The sequence below is a fragment of the Saimiri boliviensis genome, chromosome 14, assembly GCF_048565385.1.
Source record: "Saimiri boliviensis isolate mSaiBol1 chromosome 14, mSaiBol1.pri, whole genome shotgun sequence".
Lineage (NCBI taxonomy): Eukaryota > Metazoa > Chordata > Mammalia > Primates > Cebidae > Saimiri > Saimiri boliviensis.
In genome coordinates, this window is record NC_133462.1 from 4,157,073 (window position 1) to 4,171,474 (window position 14,402).

The 14,402-nt window shown below is 49.4% G+C and overlaps 1 protein-coding gene across 2 annotated transcripts; it reads right to left on the reverse strand.

Moving 5' to 3' along the window:
• Positions 1 to 666: 666 nt before the first annotated feature.
• LOC141581230 (leukocyte immunoglobulin-like receptor subfamily A member 3) lies at positions 667 to 8,328 on the reverse strand. 2 transcript variants are annotated; one of them, XM_074385943.1, is made up of 10 exons: positions 7,324 to 7,462; positions 6,851 to 6,932; positions 6,654 to 6,689; positions 6,182 to 6,466; positions 5,734 to 6,033; positions 5,216 to 5,512; positions 4,668 to 4,970; positions 4,147 to 4,194; positions 3,376 to 3,426; positions 667 to 3,228 (listed from the first exon to the last, which is right to left on the reverse strand). In XM_074385943.1, exons 1-10 carry the CDS (start codon positions 7,333 to 7,335, stop codon positions 3,092 to 3,094), a joined length of 1,551 nt encoding a protein of 516 aa, XP_074242044.1. In that variant the 5' UTR covers positions 7,336 to 7,462; the 3' UTR covers positions 667 to 3,091. The 2 variants fall into 2 exon arrangements, with proteins under 2 accessions (XP_074242044.1, XP_074242043.1); XM_074385942.1 differs by lacking the exons at positions 667 to 3,228; positions 3,376 to 3,426; positions 4,147 to 4,194 and having other exon boundaries at positions 4,229 to 4,970; positions 7,324 to 8,328.
• Between the last annotated feature and the right edge of the window lie 6,074 nt (positions 8,329 to 14,402).

Genomic DNA, 14,402 nt, shown 5'->3' on the forward strand with positions numbered 1-14,402 from the left:
GGAAAAATGACTGGGGGTTCAGGTTCAAGTTGGCTGAACGGAAACAGCTGATGTGCCTCTCTCGTTAAGAGAAATCAAAATGGTGAGTAAATACCAAAACACCAAGGGGATCTTCTAAGAGAGCGCACTGGGGCTCAGCAGAGACTGAGGACATGGAAAGCACAGGGAAGAAAAGCTGAGAGCCAGGAGAGGTTCCTAACATGGAGAAGCGGTGAGTGAGTGACAGATTCCCTAACATGAGGAAGGGGTGAGTGGGTGAGAGTCTCCCTAACACTGGGAAGGGGTGAGTGGGTGAGAGGCGCCCTAACAAAGGGAAGGGGTGAGTGGGTGAGAGGCTCCCTAACACTGGGAAGGGGTGAGTGGGTGTGAGCCCCTGGGATCCACACCCCTGTCCTGGCCCTTTACAATCCTGCTCACAGAAGAACCCCTGACTCACCTTGGCCTGCAGAGGCACACAAGGAGTTCCTGGAGATTTGGCAGAGGTGCCTCCAGAGCCCACTGGAATCCCACAGACGTCTGATTGCTGAGCAGACAGGGTCCAGCTGCCGCTGCCTTAGGAGAGAGGGAGGAGGCCAGGCACCTCTGTGGGCTCCCAGGATAAATACGACAGCTGGGGCACAGAAGCAGCCACGCTGAGCACCCATGGCTCCCTCACTTCTGTTGCTTCCTGCTAAATGGGCCTTTCTTCCTGCTAAATGGGGCTTGCCAGCTTCAGGGCCCCAGTGCACTCGTCCTGCCACCACCTGAACACTGTGGCCCTGGCCGGGTGCCCTCTGAAAGCCCAATGCTCAGAGTCCCCTGACAAGCCCTTTGAATTCACTGCCACCTCTGCTTCGGCCCTTTTATATAAAAACTCATTATATAGAAAAGACAACAGCACTCATTATGTTTGTCGCAGCACTATTTACAACAGTGTAGAAATAGAATTCTAGGAATGTATGAGACCCTTTTCACTTAAACATGTTTAAATATCTAAAATAGAGGAAATTAAATTTTTGATACAAAAATATGAATTATCCTGGTGAAAAATGGGCATCAGAGAAATGAGTAAGAAATCCTAAAGGTGAAAATTTCTATTGAAGAATACAATCAAAATATTCATTCTATCAGGGTCAAGATACTGCTTAAGAGATATTTATTAAATTGGAAAACAAAATAGAGAGAATTTTCCAGAATGCATCATGGAGGCACCGAAAGTGGAAATTCACCATCCTTGGGGGAATATTGTGAGCAGGGAGGACCTCATATCTACTGCACATGTCAGAAGGAAAGAAGAGGGAATGACATCAGGCAACAACTCACGAATTACAGAGTTGAACATTCGACAGAGACGAGGGAAGACTAATTAAGTGCTAGGGTGCACACATTTAAAAGTGAAATGCAAATCTTGACCTACCACGATACCTTTAAAAATATCAGGAGTAGATTAAAAAGTATGTATGCTAGACTCAAGTTGTCTGGCATAAATTGTATAGTCTAAAACGCATGTTTGTGTTCTGTGATTTTCAACTCAGCCTGTCAGTAGAGTAGCATGCACATTGGGATTGGACTTCCCAACAGAAAAACAAAAGGACAGACGATGTTGAAAAAGTACCCCACAAGTCAGTCACATAGAAGGCAGAGGTCAGTGTGTTCACAGGATTCGTACTGGAGAGTCACGAGACACACGTGGGATCCATGGGAAAGGCTGGTGGCCAGGTATGCAGGAAGGTAATTGGTGACAGATGCCAGAGTCTCCCACTTGACATCGCTAAAATCTGGCTCAAATTTTTGGCCTGGCACAATCAAACTACGACTTGGAAGATATTCTCACTCAAATATTAACGCGTATACAATATTATGCTTTACCTATAAGCATAGTATTGTAATCATTCATATTCTGTTGAGTCTTTGAAAATGTCCCTAATGGAATGTATTTATTTTACATGGTAAACGGGGAATGGCTGCTCCCTTTGTCCTAGAAAGTTCAGGATTCTTTGGTCCCTCAGGATCCTTTCCCCAACCATTCCATCCTATGAGGCAGTTTTACATCCTTCAAACACAGTGGTCTTTGACCTTGGAAAGTTTAACGCTTTAATGCTGGGACTCAAGTCCTCTTGCTGTTTGGGAGAAGTCAGAGAAGAATCAGCCCCGTTCATTTCTGCATGTTTCTGTCTGACTGTCACAACTGAGTAGAAAGAAACAGCTCAACTCATTGACAAGATTCATTGGCCTGAGGTCTCATCTTCAGCTGGATGTCTCTGCTACTTCCATGATTTTCCTTCTGTGGATCTCCACCACACTGTAAATGCCTATCATTGTTTTGACATGGTGTACTTTGGTTCTACCTGGAAAGGCGGGACATCTTAAAGTAAGGAGCTCACAGGTCATGGGTGGATTGAAATGTTTTCAGCCAGAATATGCAGATCCGTAGAGACAGAAAGCACACCTGTGGTTACCAGGTGTTGGAGGAAGAGGAAATGGGAGTGACTGCTGAGCGGGTGTCAGGTGAGGACGATGGTGTGGAACAAGATGACAGTGATGGTCACACAATGATCTGAGGGGAAGACACACAGATAGCATCTGAGAAAGAGGGAAGGGCTCATAGGATCCGGAGAGGGTGTTGGGGCATCCGGGTGGATTCATCTTTTCCTGCTTGAAATCTGATGCTCTCCCATTGATTTATTTACTGGACCACATTTGGAACTCTGAACTGAGGAGATGGAGGCTCAGTAACTCTCCCCAGGGAGTGTGGTAATGAGGAATAAGGAAGACTGTGTTACACGCCATGGACCAGAGCACGCCGGTGTGCAGAGGTGTGGACCCGATGCTGCCACATGGGACGGAGCCTCATGTCTGGGGGAGGGAAAATAAGGGGACCCAACGATGGGAAGTCAACAATCATAGAGAGGAAAGTATCACATGTTCATGGTCCTCCATGGATCACCCTGGAAAATGTCTCTGCATTCCAACTCTGATTTTCTCCCTCTGGAAATGATCAGCAAGCAGTCCAGATAGCATCAGCCCTAAATGGTCTCCAGAACCTGCTGGGATCATCAGATCTGTTCCCAAGGCTCCAGCACTCTGAAGGCTGCACTATCTTCTCTGCTGTTCACCTCCTGGCTGCATCTTGGGGGCTTCTCTGGCTGTGCTGAGCCTCAAATAGCAGAATGCCGAGGACCACCAGGACCAAGCCAGCCATGCCCATGCGGATGAGATTCCCCACTGTGTAATCCTGAGGGTGTGAGGCTGGGAGAGTGGACAAAGAAGTCACAGAGATGAGGGAGGATCAGCATCACCCAGGACCTCTGGATGTCCACCCAGGGCACCTACCTCCCCTTGACAGGACGCTACTCTCTGTGCCAGCCCCGTGACCTCAAGCACCTCCTCACTCACCATCCTTGGAGTCAGACTTGTTTTGTGATGGGTTGAGGGTCTCAGCTGCTCCTGAGACTCAAAACCGGGGAGGAGAGACATATTCAGATGTAAGTTTATAAAACAGGTTGTATATAACGTTATATGTAACTTATATAACTTCCACTGTAGCCTGTGCCTCCTCCTCTGTCTCTGCCCAGCTCCTGGAGGGAAGCCCATGCTTGAGTTCTTGAGGGGAACAGGATCTTCTGGGAGACATAGGATTGCCTTGGGGTATTGAAACATCCACCCCACACGCTTTACAGATGAAAACCTGAGGCTCAGAGAGGGGGATCACCTGCCTCAGGACCCCCAGCCAGGAAGTGTCAGACCTGGGAATGGGACCCAGGAGTCTGACTTGTAGCCCTTCTTCCATGCACTAAACTGAGCCCCGGAGCTGCAGGGAAAGAGTCTGAATGCCCCAAACCACAGCCCTGCTCCCCTCCCCTCGTCCTAGTCACCGTCACTGCTGCAGGTGGGACAGGACAGACCCCTGAGGAATCAGGTGTGGAGGCTTCCCTGGGGGGCCTCCTCTCCCAGGAGGTCAAAGCTGGGAGTCAGAGCTGAAAGGAAATTTCCCACCCATGCAGGCCTTTCTCCTTTACACCTGGAGAAACTGAGGCCCAGGCAGAGGAGGGACCTATCCATGTCACCATCTCCAGAGGAGCCTTAATCCAATGACAGAACCCACCCCTGCCTCCCCGGACCCTGCCCACCTCCCCGCCCACCTCCCGCTCAGAGCGCCTCACTCACCACTCCGGGGATCAGACTCCGTGGGAGGGACAAGCTGGTCCTGAGGGCCTGCTGGGTTGGGATGGGGATCAGAGGGCTGGGGCTGTCCTACTCCCCACTTCAGCCTGGCTGCTCCTCGCCCAGGCTGGGCCCCAAGATCTCCCACTGCCTCAACCCCACCCCTCACCAGCGCAGCCTCAGAGCCCCTGGGAGCTTGTAGCCCTCGCTCTGTCTCTGTCCAGCTCCCTGGAGGGAAGTCTGTGCTTGGTCCTTGAGAGGAACGGGATCCTCTGGGAGCCTCAGGACTGTCCTGGGGGAGGCCAAGTTCCCGTCTGCTCCCCACCACCTTCCTGATGCTGGTGATGCGGCTGAGGGTGGGTGTGCCTGGGAGGGCCCCACTGTCCTCCTTCCCTCTGAGGGCTGAGGCCCCTCTGGCTGAGCCTCCTTCAGAGCCCCCTCCCTCCATCCCAGCCCAGAGCTCTCCTGGGGCAGGGCCTGAGCTGAGCCTTTGAGCTCAGAGAGGACAGGGTCAGGGGCCTCACCTGAGACCACGAGCTCCAGGGGGTCACTGGGGTGAGACAGCAGGTAGGGGTTGAAGCTCCGTGAGCCGTAGCACCTGTAAGTGCCCGTGTGGGCTGAGGTCACAGGACTCATGGGGAATTCAGCCTGGTACTTATCAGATTGGTACTTTGAACTTAGACGAAGCGGGGCACCAGCTGCTCCCTCCTTGGTCAGAAGGAAAGTGTCCATCCACCCCTGTGACTGACACAGCAGGGTCACGTTCTCTCCTGAGGCCACCGTGGGGCCCGGCTGCACTGAGAGGGAGGGTGTGTCAGGGATCTGTCCTGGAGAGAAGAGGATGGGTGAGGGGCTGCCCCGCCTTGTTCTGAGCTGAGACCTACCAAGGCCTCTCTCTGGGACCCTCAGTCTCTGTTTTCGCTGAGTCTCCCCCTCCCTACCCATCCCCCGTCTCTCTCTGTCTCTCCCTCCCTTGGGACCCCCACTCCTCATTCCAGCCATCACCACATGGGCTACCCAGCAGGGCCTGTGCAGAGCCTGGGTCCCTCACTGAACCCGCTGGGCTCCTCACCTGCGATCAGGATGTCCAGGGGGTCACTGGGGGCCGACCACTCAGAGGAAAAGTTGTGGGCACCAGAGCATCTGTACTGGCCCCCGTGGGAGCGGCTCACAGGGCTCAGGGTGAAGTTGGCCTGGGAGAGCCCAGCCTGGAGCTGCCGGCCAGGGCGCTGGAGGAGGTCAGTTCCCCAATCCTTGTACAGAGCGAACCTATCATAGCCGACATCAGAGCCACACTGGAGGGTCAGGGTCTCCCCAGGGGTCACGACAGGACCCGGCTGCACTGAGAGTGATGGCTTCTCAGAAACACCTGGGAAAGGTGGTCATGGTCTCCAGGAGCCGACCCTCAGGCTCCCCACAAATCCTCCCTCTCCCCCAGCCTCACCACTGCAGATCTTCCTGTGTCTCTGACTCAGGAGCCCTGAGCCCTCTCACCCCAACATCGTCCCACCTGGAGCTGCCCTGAGACACAGCTTCTCCCCACCTGCCCGGAGACTCAGGGATCTCCAGGCAATGCTGTGAATTTCTCACCTGGGACCAGGAGCTCCAGGACATCACTGGGTGAAGACCACACATAGGGAGAGTGAGAGTGATAACCATAGCACCTGTATGTCCACCTGCGACTGGGGCTCACGGGGCCCACGGGGAAGACTGCCCGGGATGACCCACGGGTACAGGGCTGGGAGTTCAGGCGTTGTGAGTGTTCATCTTCTTCCTTACACAGAGCAAACCCATCAAATGCCACCAGTGAGCCACACTGGAGGGTCACGCTTACTCCTGGGGTCACCACAGGGCTGGGCAGGGCTGAGAGGGTGGGTTTATTGTAGCCTCCTAGGAGAGAAGGAGGCACCGTGTTAAGTGGGGCTCTCACCTCTCACATCATCCCCCGGGCTGGGCTGTGAGAAGGGAGATGCCCCTGAGTGCAGAGCCTCTTCCTGAGGGCAGAGCCTGAGGCTGGGACCCCTGAGTGTCCTCTCACCTGTCATCACCAGCTCCAGGGGGTCACTGGGCTCTGACCAGTCAGTGCGTCCATGATACCGACAGCGATACTGCCCTGTGTGTTCCCCGGCAATGGACTGGATGGGGAACTGGCCCTTCTTCACAAGCTCCTGTGGGATCTGCCTAATCCAGGATGCTGCTTTTTTTTCTCGATATAGACGGTACTCCTGTGTCTCCAGGCTCCCCTGGCACCTGAGGGTCACGGGACTCCCCTGGGTGATCACAGAGCCTGGTTCAGCCCAGAGGGTGGGCTTGGGGAGGGTCCCTGGCAGGAAAGCAGAGGTCAGATTCTAAGTCATTTCCACCCAACCCAACAGATTCCAGCTCTCAGCCCAGGACCCTCCAGACCCCCATCAGTCAGCCCAGAACTGCTATTCCCCTCCCCAGCTGCATGGGGGTGGGCCTTGTCCCCAGTGAGGAGGAGGACGTGGACCAGCTGGGGACAGACTCACCTGCCTGCACGTGGGTCCTGGGGCCCAGACTCAGCCCTGGAAGAGAGTTTCCTGTGAGAGATTTGCCCCTGAAGCCTGAGCAGGTCCGCCCCTCCCTGGGGTCTTCGTGAGCCCTGGGGTCTCCTCATGGACCAGAGTTTGGCTGTGGGGTGAGGTCCCTCCTAGGTTAGAATCTCCCCTCCCTCTTCAAATCTCACCGAGACAGATCAGCACCATGAGGATGGGGGTCATGGCGTCTCCTCCCACTGCCCTGCTCTGCAGATGGATGAGCCCTCGGTGCTGTCAGGACAGAGACACACAGGGTGTGGACACTTGGTGGCTGGGTCCTTCTTGTCATGGGGTTGTGTCATCTGCAGCCACACAGGAAGCAGAACTGCCCTCCCCAGGAGCCTGGCTCTCATGCCTTTAGGGCTGAGGTAGGGGAGGGCCCAACCCCTCTGCAGACATTTCAGACTGTAATGGGGTCTTTCCTGACCCAGTCACTGTCTGTCTGGTTTGTTTTCATCTCACCGGGAGCTGGGATGTAGCAGCCAATAGAACTGGTGTTTTTCTGCACCTGCCCTTCCAGATCAGGGTGAGGGAAGGCTTCCCCTTCCTTCTCACAGCCTCCCCATGGGGTCTCCCTCCCTCCCTCACCCCGTCCATCAGCACAGCAGTGCAGGGGCATTACCACAGCTGTCATCTCTCCAGCCCTGGAGATGCTTCAGGGAAGATGCAGGTCCATGCTGCAGGCAGGCTCAGGTCAGCAGAGACGCACCTGACACCTGGCCATGCAGTCCAGGCTGAGCTGCGTGTGGCCGCGAGCACAGAGAAGAAATGCAGGGAAATGGGAAGAAAAGTTGACTTCTTTCTTGGTACTGGATTGTGGGTTTTCTTTCAACAAAATAGTTCCCTTCTCAGCTTTCCTGTTTTAAAACTGACTCATCTCATCCTGCATCTGTGACTTTTCTGTTGGGTGTCTGCAGTGAGGGGATTGGGTAATGAAATTTAACCTGAGAGTTTAAGGAGTTTGGTTCAAGGCAGGGCTTGTTTCCACATCATTAGAAAAAGGCTTAATTTTTCAGTGTTTTCTAGAAACCACCTAAGGTGCTTTATCAGTACCTAGAAATGTTCAAGACCTCAGCTTGAGTTCAAGTCTGCAGGTAAAACATGCATCCGTCCAGCACACAGAGCAGGCATGGCCCTTTGTCTCTCTCTCAGAACAAAGAGAAAAGTGGAGGAAACCGTGGGACCCTAGGGAGACCGTGGCTCCCCCTCGTCTGTGTTTGTGGACAGAATCTGGGTTAGCTCAGCTCAGTGACTCAGGCCACACTCAGCACTGAGCCACCTTTCCTGGGTGCACATTACACAGAAGTGTTTTATCATTGTTGGACCAAGTGTGAGGCTCACGTGGGCCCTGCCATGCCGGGCATGTCACAGAGCTGATTCTAAACTTGGGAGCGTGGACACTGCAGGGCAGGAGCGGCTACAGCAATACCTCATAAGTTTTCATTCCTGAGTCAGCCCTAAGAGAAACTCTGTATGGAAGATCAGGTGTGTGAGAGGAAAACCACCCCAGAGGAATGAAAATCACAGAGTCCATTAGAGAAAAAACAGGCAATTATAGAAATGAATTGGATAGATATTGTCAGATGAAAAATACAAATTATATTAACATATTTAGAAATAATTTCATCAAGAACAAGACACAGCTAGAATGACAAATATTATATTGGTGTAGAATATTATTAAAATTTTCATAAGTCATCAGAGACACCATAGAAATGAAAAAAAAGCAAAGATAATTAATGCACACAAGAAATAGAATGACAGGAGTGAGCTGATATCTCTGTGTCACAGTTTCAGAACGAAGGAAATAAGGAGCATGTTAATCAGTAAATACCTGCAAAGAAAATAGTTGCCATTTTTATAGAAATGACGAAAGAACATAATCTTAATGTGCACAAATTTATAAATGAAATTAATGTCTTAACTATGGTAGAGTGAAGGATATTTAGAATAAATAAAAAGTCATTTTAAAACTACTGGAGAAAATACAAATTATTCTGAAATGAATGACAAGCACATTGGGACTGGATTTCCCAAAGGAAAAAGTGGAGGAAAAATGACTGGGGGTTCAGGTTCAAGTTGGCTGAACGGAAATAGCTGGCATGTGCCTCTCTCGTTAAGAGGAATCAAAACCCTGAGTAAATATCAAAATACCAAGGGGATCTTCTAAGAGAGCGCACTGGGGCTCAGCAGAGACTGAGGACATGGAAAGCACAGGGAAGAAAAGCTGAGAGCCAGGAGAGGTTCCTAGCATGGAGAAGCGGTGAGTGAGTGACAGATTCCCTAACATGAGGAATGGGTGAGTGGGTGAGAGGCTCCCTAACAAAGGGAAGGGGTAGGTGGGTGTGAGCCCCTGGGATCCACACCCCTGTCTTGGCCCTTTACAATCCTGCTCACAGAAGAGCCCCTGACACACCTTGGCCTGCAGAGGCACACAAGGAGTTCCTGGAGATTTGGCAGAGGTGCCTCCAGAGCCCACATGGAATCCCACAGGCTTCTGATTGCTGAGCAGACTGGGTCCAGCTGCTGCTGCCTTAGCAGGGAGGGAAGAGGCCAGGCACCTCTGTGGGCTCCCAGGATAAATACGACAGCTGGGGCACAGAAGCAGCCACGCTGAGACCCCGTGGCTCCCTCACTTCTGTTGCTTCCTGCTAAATGGGCCTTTCTTCCTGCTAAACGGGGCTTCCTTCCTGCTAAATGGGGCTTCCTTCCTGCTAAATGGGGCTTCCTTCCTGCTAAATGGGGCTTCCTTCCTGTTAAATGGGGCTTGCCAGCTTCAGGGCCCCAGTGTACCCGTCCTGCCCCCACCTGAACAGTGGCCCTAGCTGGGTGCCCTCTGAAAGCCCAATGCTCAGAAGCCCCTGAGAAGTCCTTTGAATTCGCTGCCACCTCTGCCTCGGCCCCTGCTGCCCCAGGTCCAGGGAGAGTATGGGGAGACCTGGCACATTTGCGTGTCCCCAGAGCAAAACTGAGTGCCACTTCTTCAGGAGGGAAGTGTGAGCGGGCCCTGTGCCCACAGCTGCCAGTCTCCAGTGCCCCAGCCGAGGGGCCCTGCCCTCCCCAGTCACAGGCCCACAGCACAGCCGCCCGGCCCCCACTGGACATTTCAGCCGAAGGCCCCTCCTTTTCTGAGAGCCCGGTCCCCACAGGTCTGTGATCTGCCCCTGGGCTCTACCACTTGAGTGTTCTGCCTGTCCTGCCTGAGAGCTCTGCTGGTGACCTGGGGACCGGCCCAGCCCTCCTCATCACAGCCAGCACCTGAACCCTGGAACAGCCAAATCCCAGTCCAGCCCCTTTAGGACTCACATTGTCCAGCTGGCCACCTAGAAGCCTGTGATCCGGGGAACTGCCAGCCCTTTCCCACTCTGCTGGCACCTGACCACTCACCCCAGGGCCTGAGGTCGGGTCCCCCCAGCCAGCAACACCACAACTGACGTCCGCTTGCCCAGCCAGAAAGGCAGAAGCCCCACATCCCAGCTACATGAAGCAGCAGTGTGACCACGTCAGACACAGGCAGCCGCTGAGGGGTCTGCACTGCGCTGAGTCAGGAGGTTCTACCTTGGAATGACTCCTGCAGAGAGTGGCAGGCAGGTATTTCCCACGGCTCTCAGCCACACAGTGGCCTGGGGAGGAACAACAGTGTGTGTCTGAACAGAGACTCAGGAGCCCTGGAGCAGGTGTGTGATAGGGAAACAGATAATGTTCCTCCCCATGGGACTGGAAATGGATGTAGCTCCTTCACTTCCAACAGAGACCTCAGGGCATTTCCCACATGCTGCCCCAGCCACACACTTCAGGACTGCGGCCCGCACTCATCATTAGGGTATTTGTGGGCAAACCAGGGGTTCCCGCTCTGCCCAGCTGTGTTTCCTCACCCTGTGGAACAGGAAACTCAGGGCTCCAGACACTCCACAGTCCAGCCCTTCACCTGAAACAACAGACAGCACCTCACAGGAAGCAGGCAGGTCCACACCCACCTGCTTGTGCAGAGGCTGGCTCTTCCCCTTAAGCACCAGCTCCCAGCCTGCAATTTGAACTGCACAGCCCAACACAAACCCTGCTGCAGAAGCGCCCAAGACTATGGAGAAAAGCCTAGAGACCCTTCCCAACGTGCTCTACAGTCACACGCCCTGCGGGGCTGGGGGACATGTGCAGAGAAACCCCATCCCAGTGACAATAAATCCAAAGAGAATGAGTGGCAGCCTGTCCAGATGAGAAGGAATCAGTGTGAGGATTCTGATGTGTGAAAAATCCGAATATTGTGGCACCACCAAAGGATCACATTCATTCTCTAGCGTCAGATCCTGAAAACAATGGAAACTCTGAAAGGACAGAAAAAGAACAAGATTAAGACAAAAACATTACAAAGAATCACCGAAATAAAAAGTTAGTTTTTGAAAGTATAAACAATATTCACAGATGGCTGACTACATTAACCAAAAAAGGAGAAGATTTAAATGAGCACAATCAGAAATGATAAAGATGACATTACAGTCAACACCACAGAAATACAAAAGATCATCAGAGACGACTGTGAACACCTTTATGTATGTAAACCAGAAAAGATAGAGAAAACGGATGACTTCCTAGACACATACAACTTCCCAAGACAGCACAGGAAAAAATAGAAACACTAAACAGACCAACAACAAGTAATGAAAAAGAATCAGTACTCAAATTTCTTCCAGAAATAAAGCCCAGCAATAGATGGATTCACAGACAAACTTTGCCATATATACAAAGAAGAGCTGACACCAATCATACTGAAGCTATTCCCAAAAAATTGAGGGTGGGGATTCTTTCCTAACTCATTCTGTGAAAACAGTATCACCCTGATGGTAAAATCAGACAAGGACTCAAGAGAAAAATGAAACCACAGGCCAAGAGACCTGAGGAACACAGATGCAAAAATCCTCAAGAAAATATTAACAGATGGAATCTAAAAGTGTGTGAAAAACATAATTCATCATGATCAAGTTGGCTTTATTCCAGGGATGAAAGGATGGTTCAATATATGCAAGTCAACAAAGGAGACTCATGATATAAACTTGAACTAAGAACAAAAGGCGTTTTATCATCTCAACAGATGGAGATAAACTATTCAATAGAGTTCAACAGCCCTTCATGATAAAATCCCTCAACACACTAGACATAAAAGAAACACAGCCCAACATAATAAGAGCTCTGCATGCCAAACACACAGCCAACATCAAATTGAAGGGGGAGAAGTGAAAGTTTTTCCCAAGAAATGGAAAAAGACAAGGATATCCACTCTCACCACTCCTACTCAACACGGATCTAGAAGTCCTCACCAGAGCACTTGGGCAACAGAAGGAAGAGCATCCAAATTGGAAAAGAGGAAGTGAAATTATCTGTGTGTGCTGATGACATGACTGTATACCTAGAAAATCCTGACGATTCTTCCAGAAGTCTTGTAGACTTGATAAGTGACTTCTGTAAAGTCTCTGTATACAAAATCAAGGTACAAAAATCGATAGCCTATCTATACATCAGTACCATTCAAGCTGAGAATCAAATTAAGAACACACACACACACACACACACACACACACACACAGACTGAGAAGTATATTTAAACAAGCAGGTGAAAGACCTCTACACAGAGAATGACAAAACGCTGACGAAAGGAATTGTAGGCAACACAGTCAAACAGAAAAACATTCCTTGCTCATAGACTGGAAGAATCAATATGGTTAAAACGAGTATATTGCCCAAAGCATACTACACACTCGACACAATTCCTATCAAATTACAAATGTCATTTCTTTAACAGAATTAGAGAAAAAGCAATTTTCAAATTCATTTGGAGCCAAATATTAGCCTGAACAGCTAAAGCAATTCTATGCAAGAAGAACAAACCTGGAAGCGTCACACTGTCTTGATTTCAAATTATACTACAAGGCCATGGTAACTAAAACAGCATTTACTAGTACAAAAATGTACAGAGATGCCAAGGAAACAGAATAGAGTAACTAGAAATAAAGCTACCTGCCTACAACATACTGAGCTTTGCTAAAGTCAACAAAAATAAACAATGGAGAAAGACACCCTATTCAATAAAGGATGCTGGGAAAACTGGGTAGCTATCTGCAAAAGAATAAAACTGGACCCCTATCTCCCACCATGTAGAAAAATGAACTCGAGATAAATTAAAGACCACTGTGTGAGATCCTGGAACTATGTAAATCGTAAAACAAAATTTAGGAAAATCTCTTCAGAACATTGGCCCTCCAGGCAAAGAACTCATGATAAAGACTCTTTAAAAATGCAACAAAACCCCAAATATGCAAATGAGACCTGATTAAAATTAAAAGCTTCCACACAGCAAAAGAAACAATCAACAGAATGAACAGACAGCCTACAAAATGGAAGAAAATATTTGCCAATTATGCCACCAACAAAAGGCTAGTGTCCAGAATCTACAAGGAAGTCAAAGAATTCCACCTGAAAAAAAAAAAAAAAGAAAAAGAAAGAACTTCATGAAGGTGAAAAACCACATGGAAAAGAACCACAAACAGATTTATAGAAAACTGAGTAAAGCACACCAACATCAACAGACATTTCTCAAAAGAAAAATATAAGTGGCCAACAAACACATTAAAAAATGCTCCACATGATTAATCATCAGAGAAAATCAACTTAAAACCACACTGAGTATCAACTGACACCAGTCAGAATGGCAATTCTTAAGAAGTCAAAACCAACAGATGTTAGGAAGGATACATTGTTGGTAGGAATGTAAATGAGTTTATCTTTCACAGAAAACAGTAGGGAGCTATCTCAAAGAACTAAAAATAAAACTACCATTTCACTTTGCAATCCCATTAAATGGTATCCAGCTTAAAAAAGAAGTCATTATATAAAAAAGACAACAGCACTCCTTATGTTTGTTGCAGCACTATTTACAACAGCATAGAAATAGAATTCTAGGAATGTATGAGACCCCTTTTCACTTAAACACGTTTAAATATCTGAAAAAAGAGAAAATTAAATTTTTCAGACAAAAATATGGATTATCCTGGTGAAAAATGGGCATCAGAGAAATGAGTAAGAAATCCTAAAGGTGAAAATTTCTATTGAAGAATACAATCAAAATATTTATTCTATCAGGGTCAAGATACAGCTGAAGAGACATTTATGAAATTGGAAAACAAAATAGAGAGAATTTTCCAGAATGCACCATGGAGGCACTGAAAGTGGAAATTTACCATCCTTAGGGGAATATTGTGTGCAGGGAGGACCTCATATCTACTGCACATGTCAGAAGGAAAGAAGAGTGAATGACATCAGGCAACAACTCATAAATTACAGAGTTGAACATTCGACAGAGATGAGGGTAGACTAATTAAGTGCTAGGGTGCACACATTTAAACGTGAAATGCAAATCTTGACCTACCACGATACATTGAAAAATATCAGGAGTAGATTATCAGGAGTAGTAGTATGTATGCTAGACTCAAGTTGTCTGGCGTAAATTGTACAGTCTAAAACGCATGTTTAGCCGGGCGCGGTGGCTCAAGCCTGTAATCCCAGCACTTTGGGAGGCTGAGGCAGGTGGATCACGAGGTCGAGAGATCGAGACCATCCTGGTCAACATGGTGAAACCCCGTCTCTACTAAAAATACAAAAAAGTAGCTGGGCATGGTGGCATGTGCCTGTAATCCCAGCTACTCAGGAGGC

Bases quoted from the DNA above. Each gene is read 5' to 3' on its own strand.
- LOC141581230 (XM_074385942.1), bottom strand. The intron at 6,690-6,850 runs GTGAGATTTGAA...ACTCTCTTCCAG, and splicing joins CATGGTGCTGATCTGTCTCG to GGCTGAGTCTGGGCCCCAGG. The intron at 4,971-5,215 runs GTGAGGAGCCCA...TCTTCTCTCCAG, and splicing joins CCTGGACATCCTGATCGCAG to GACAGATCCCTGACACACCC.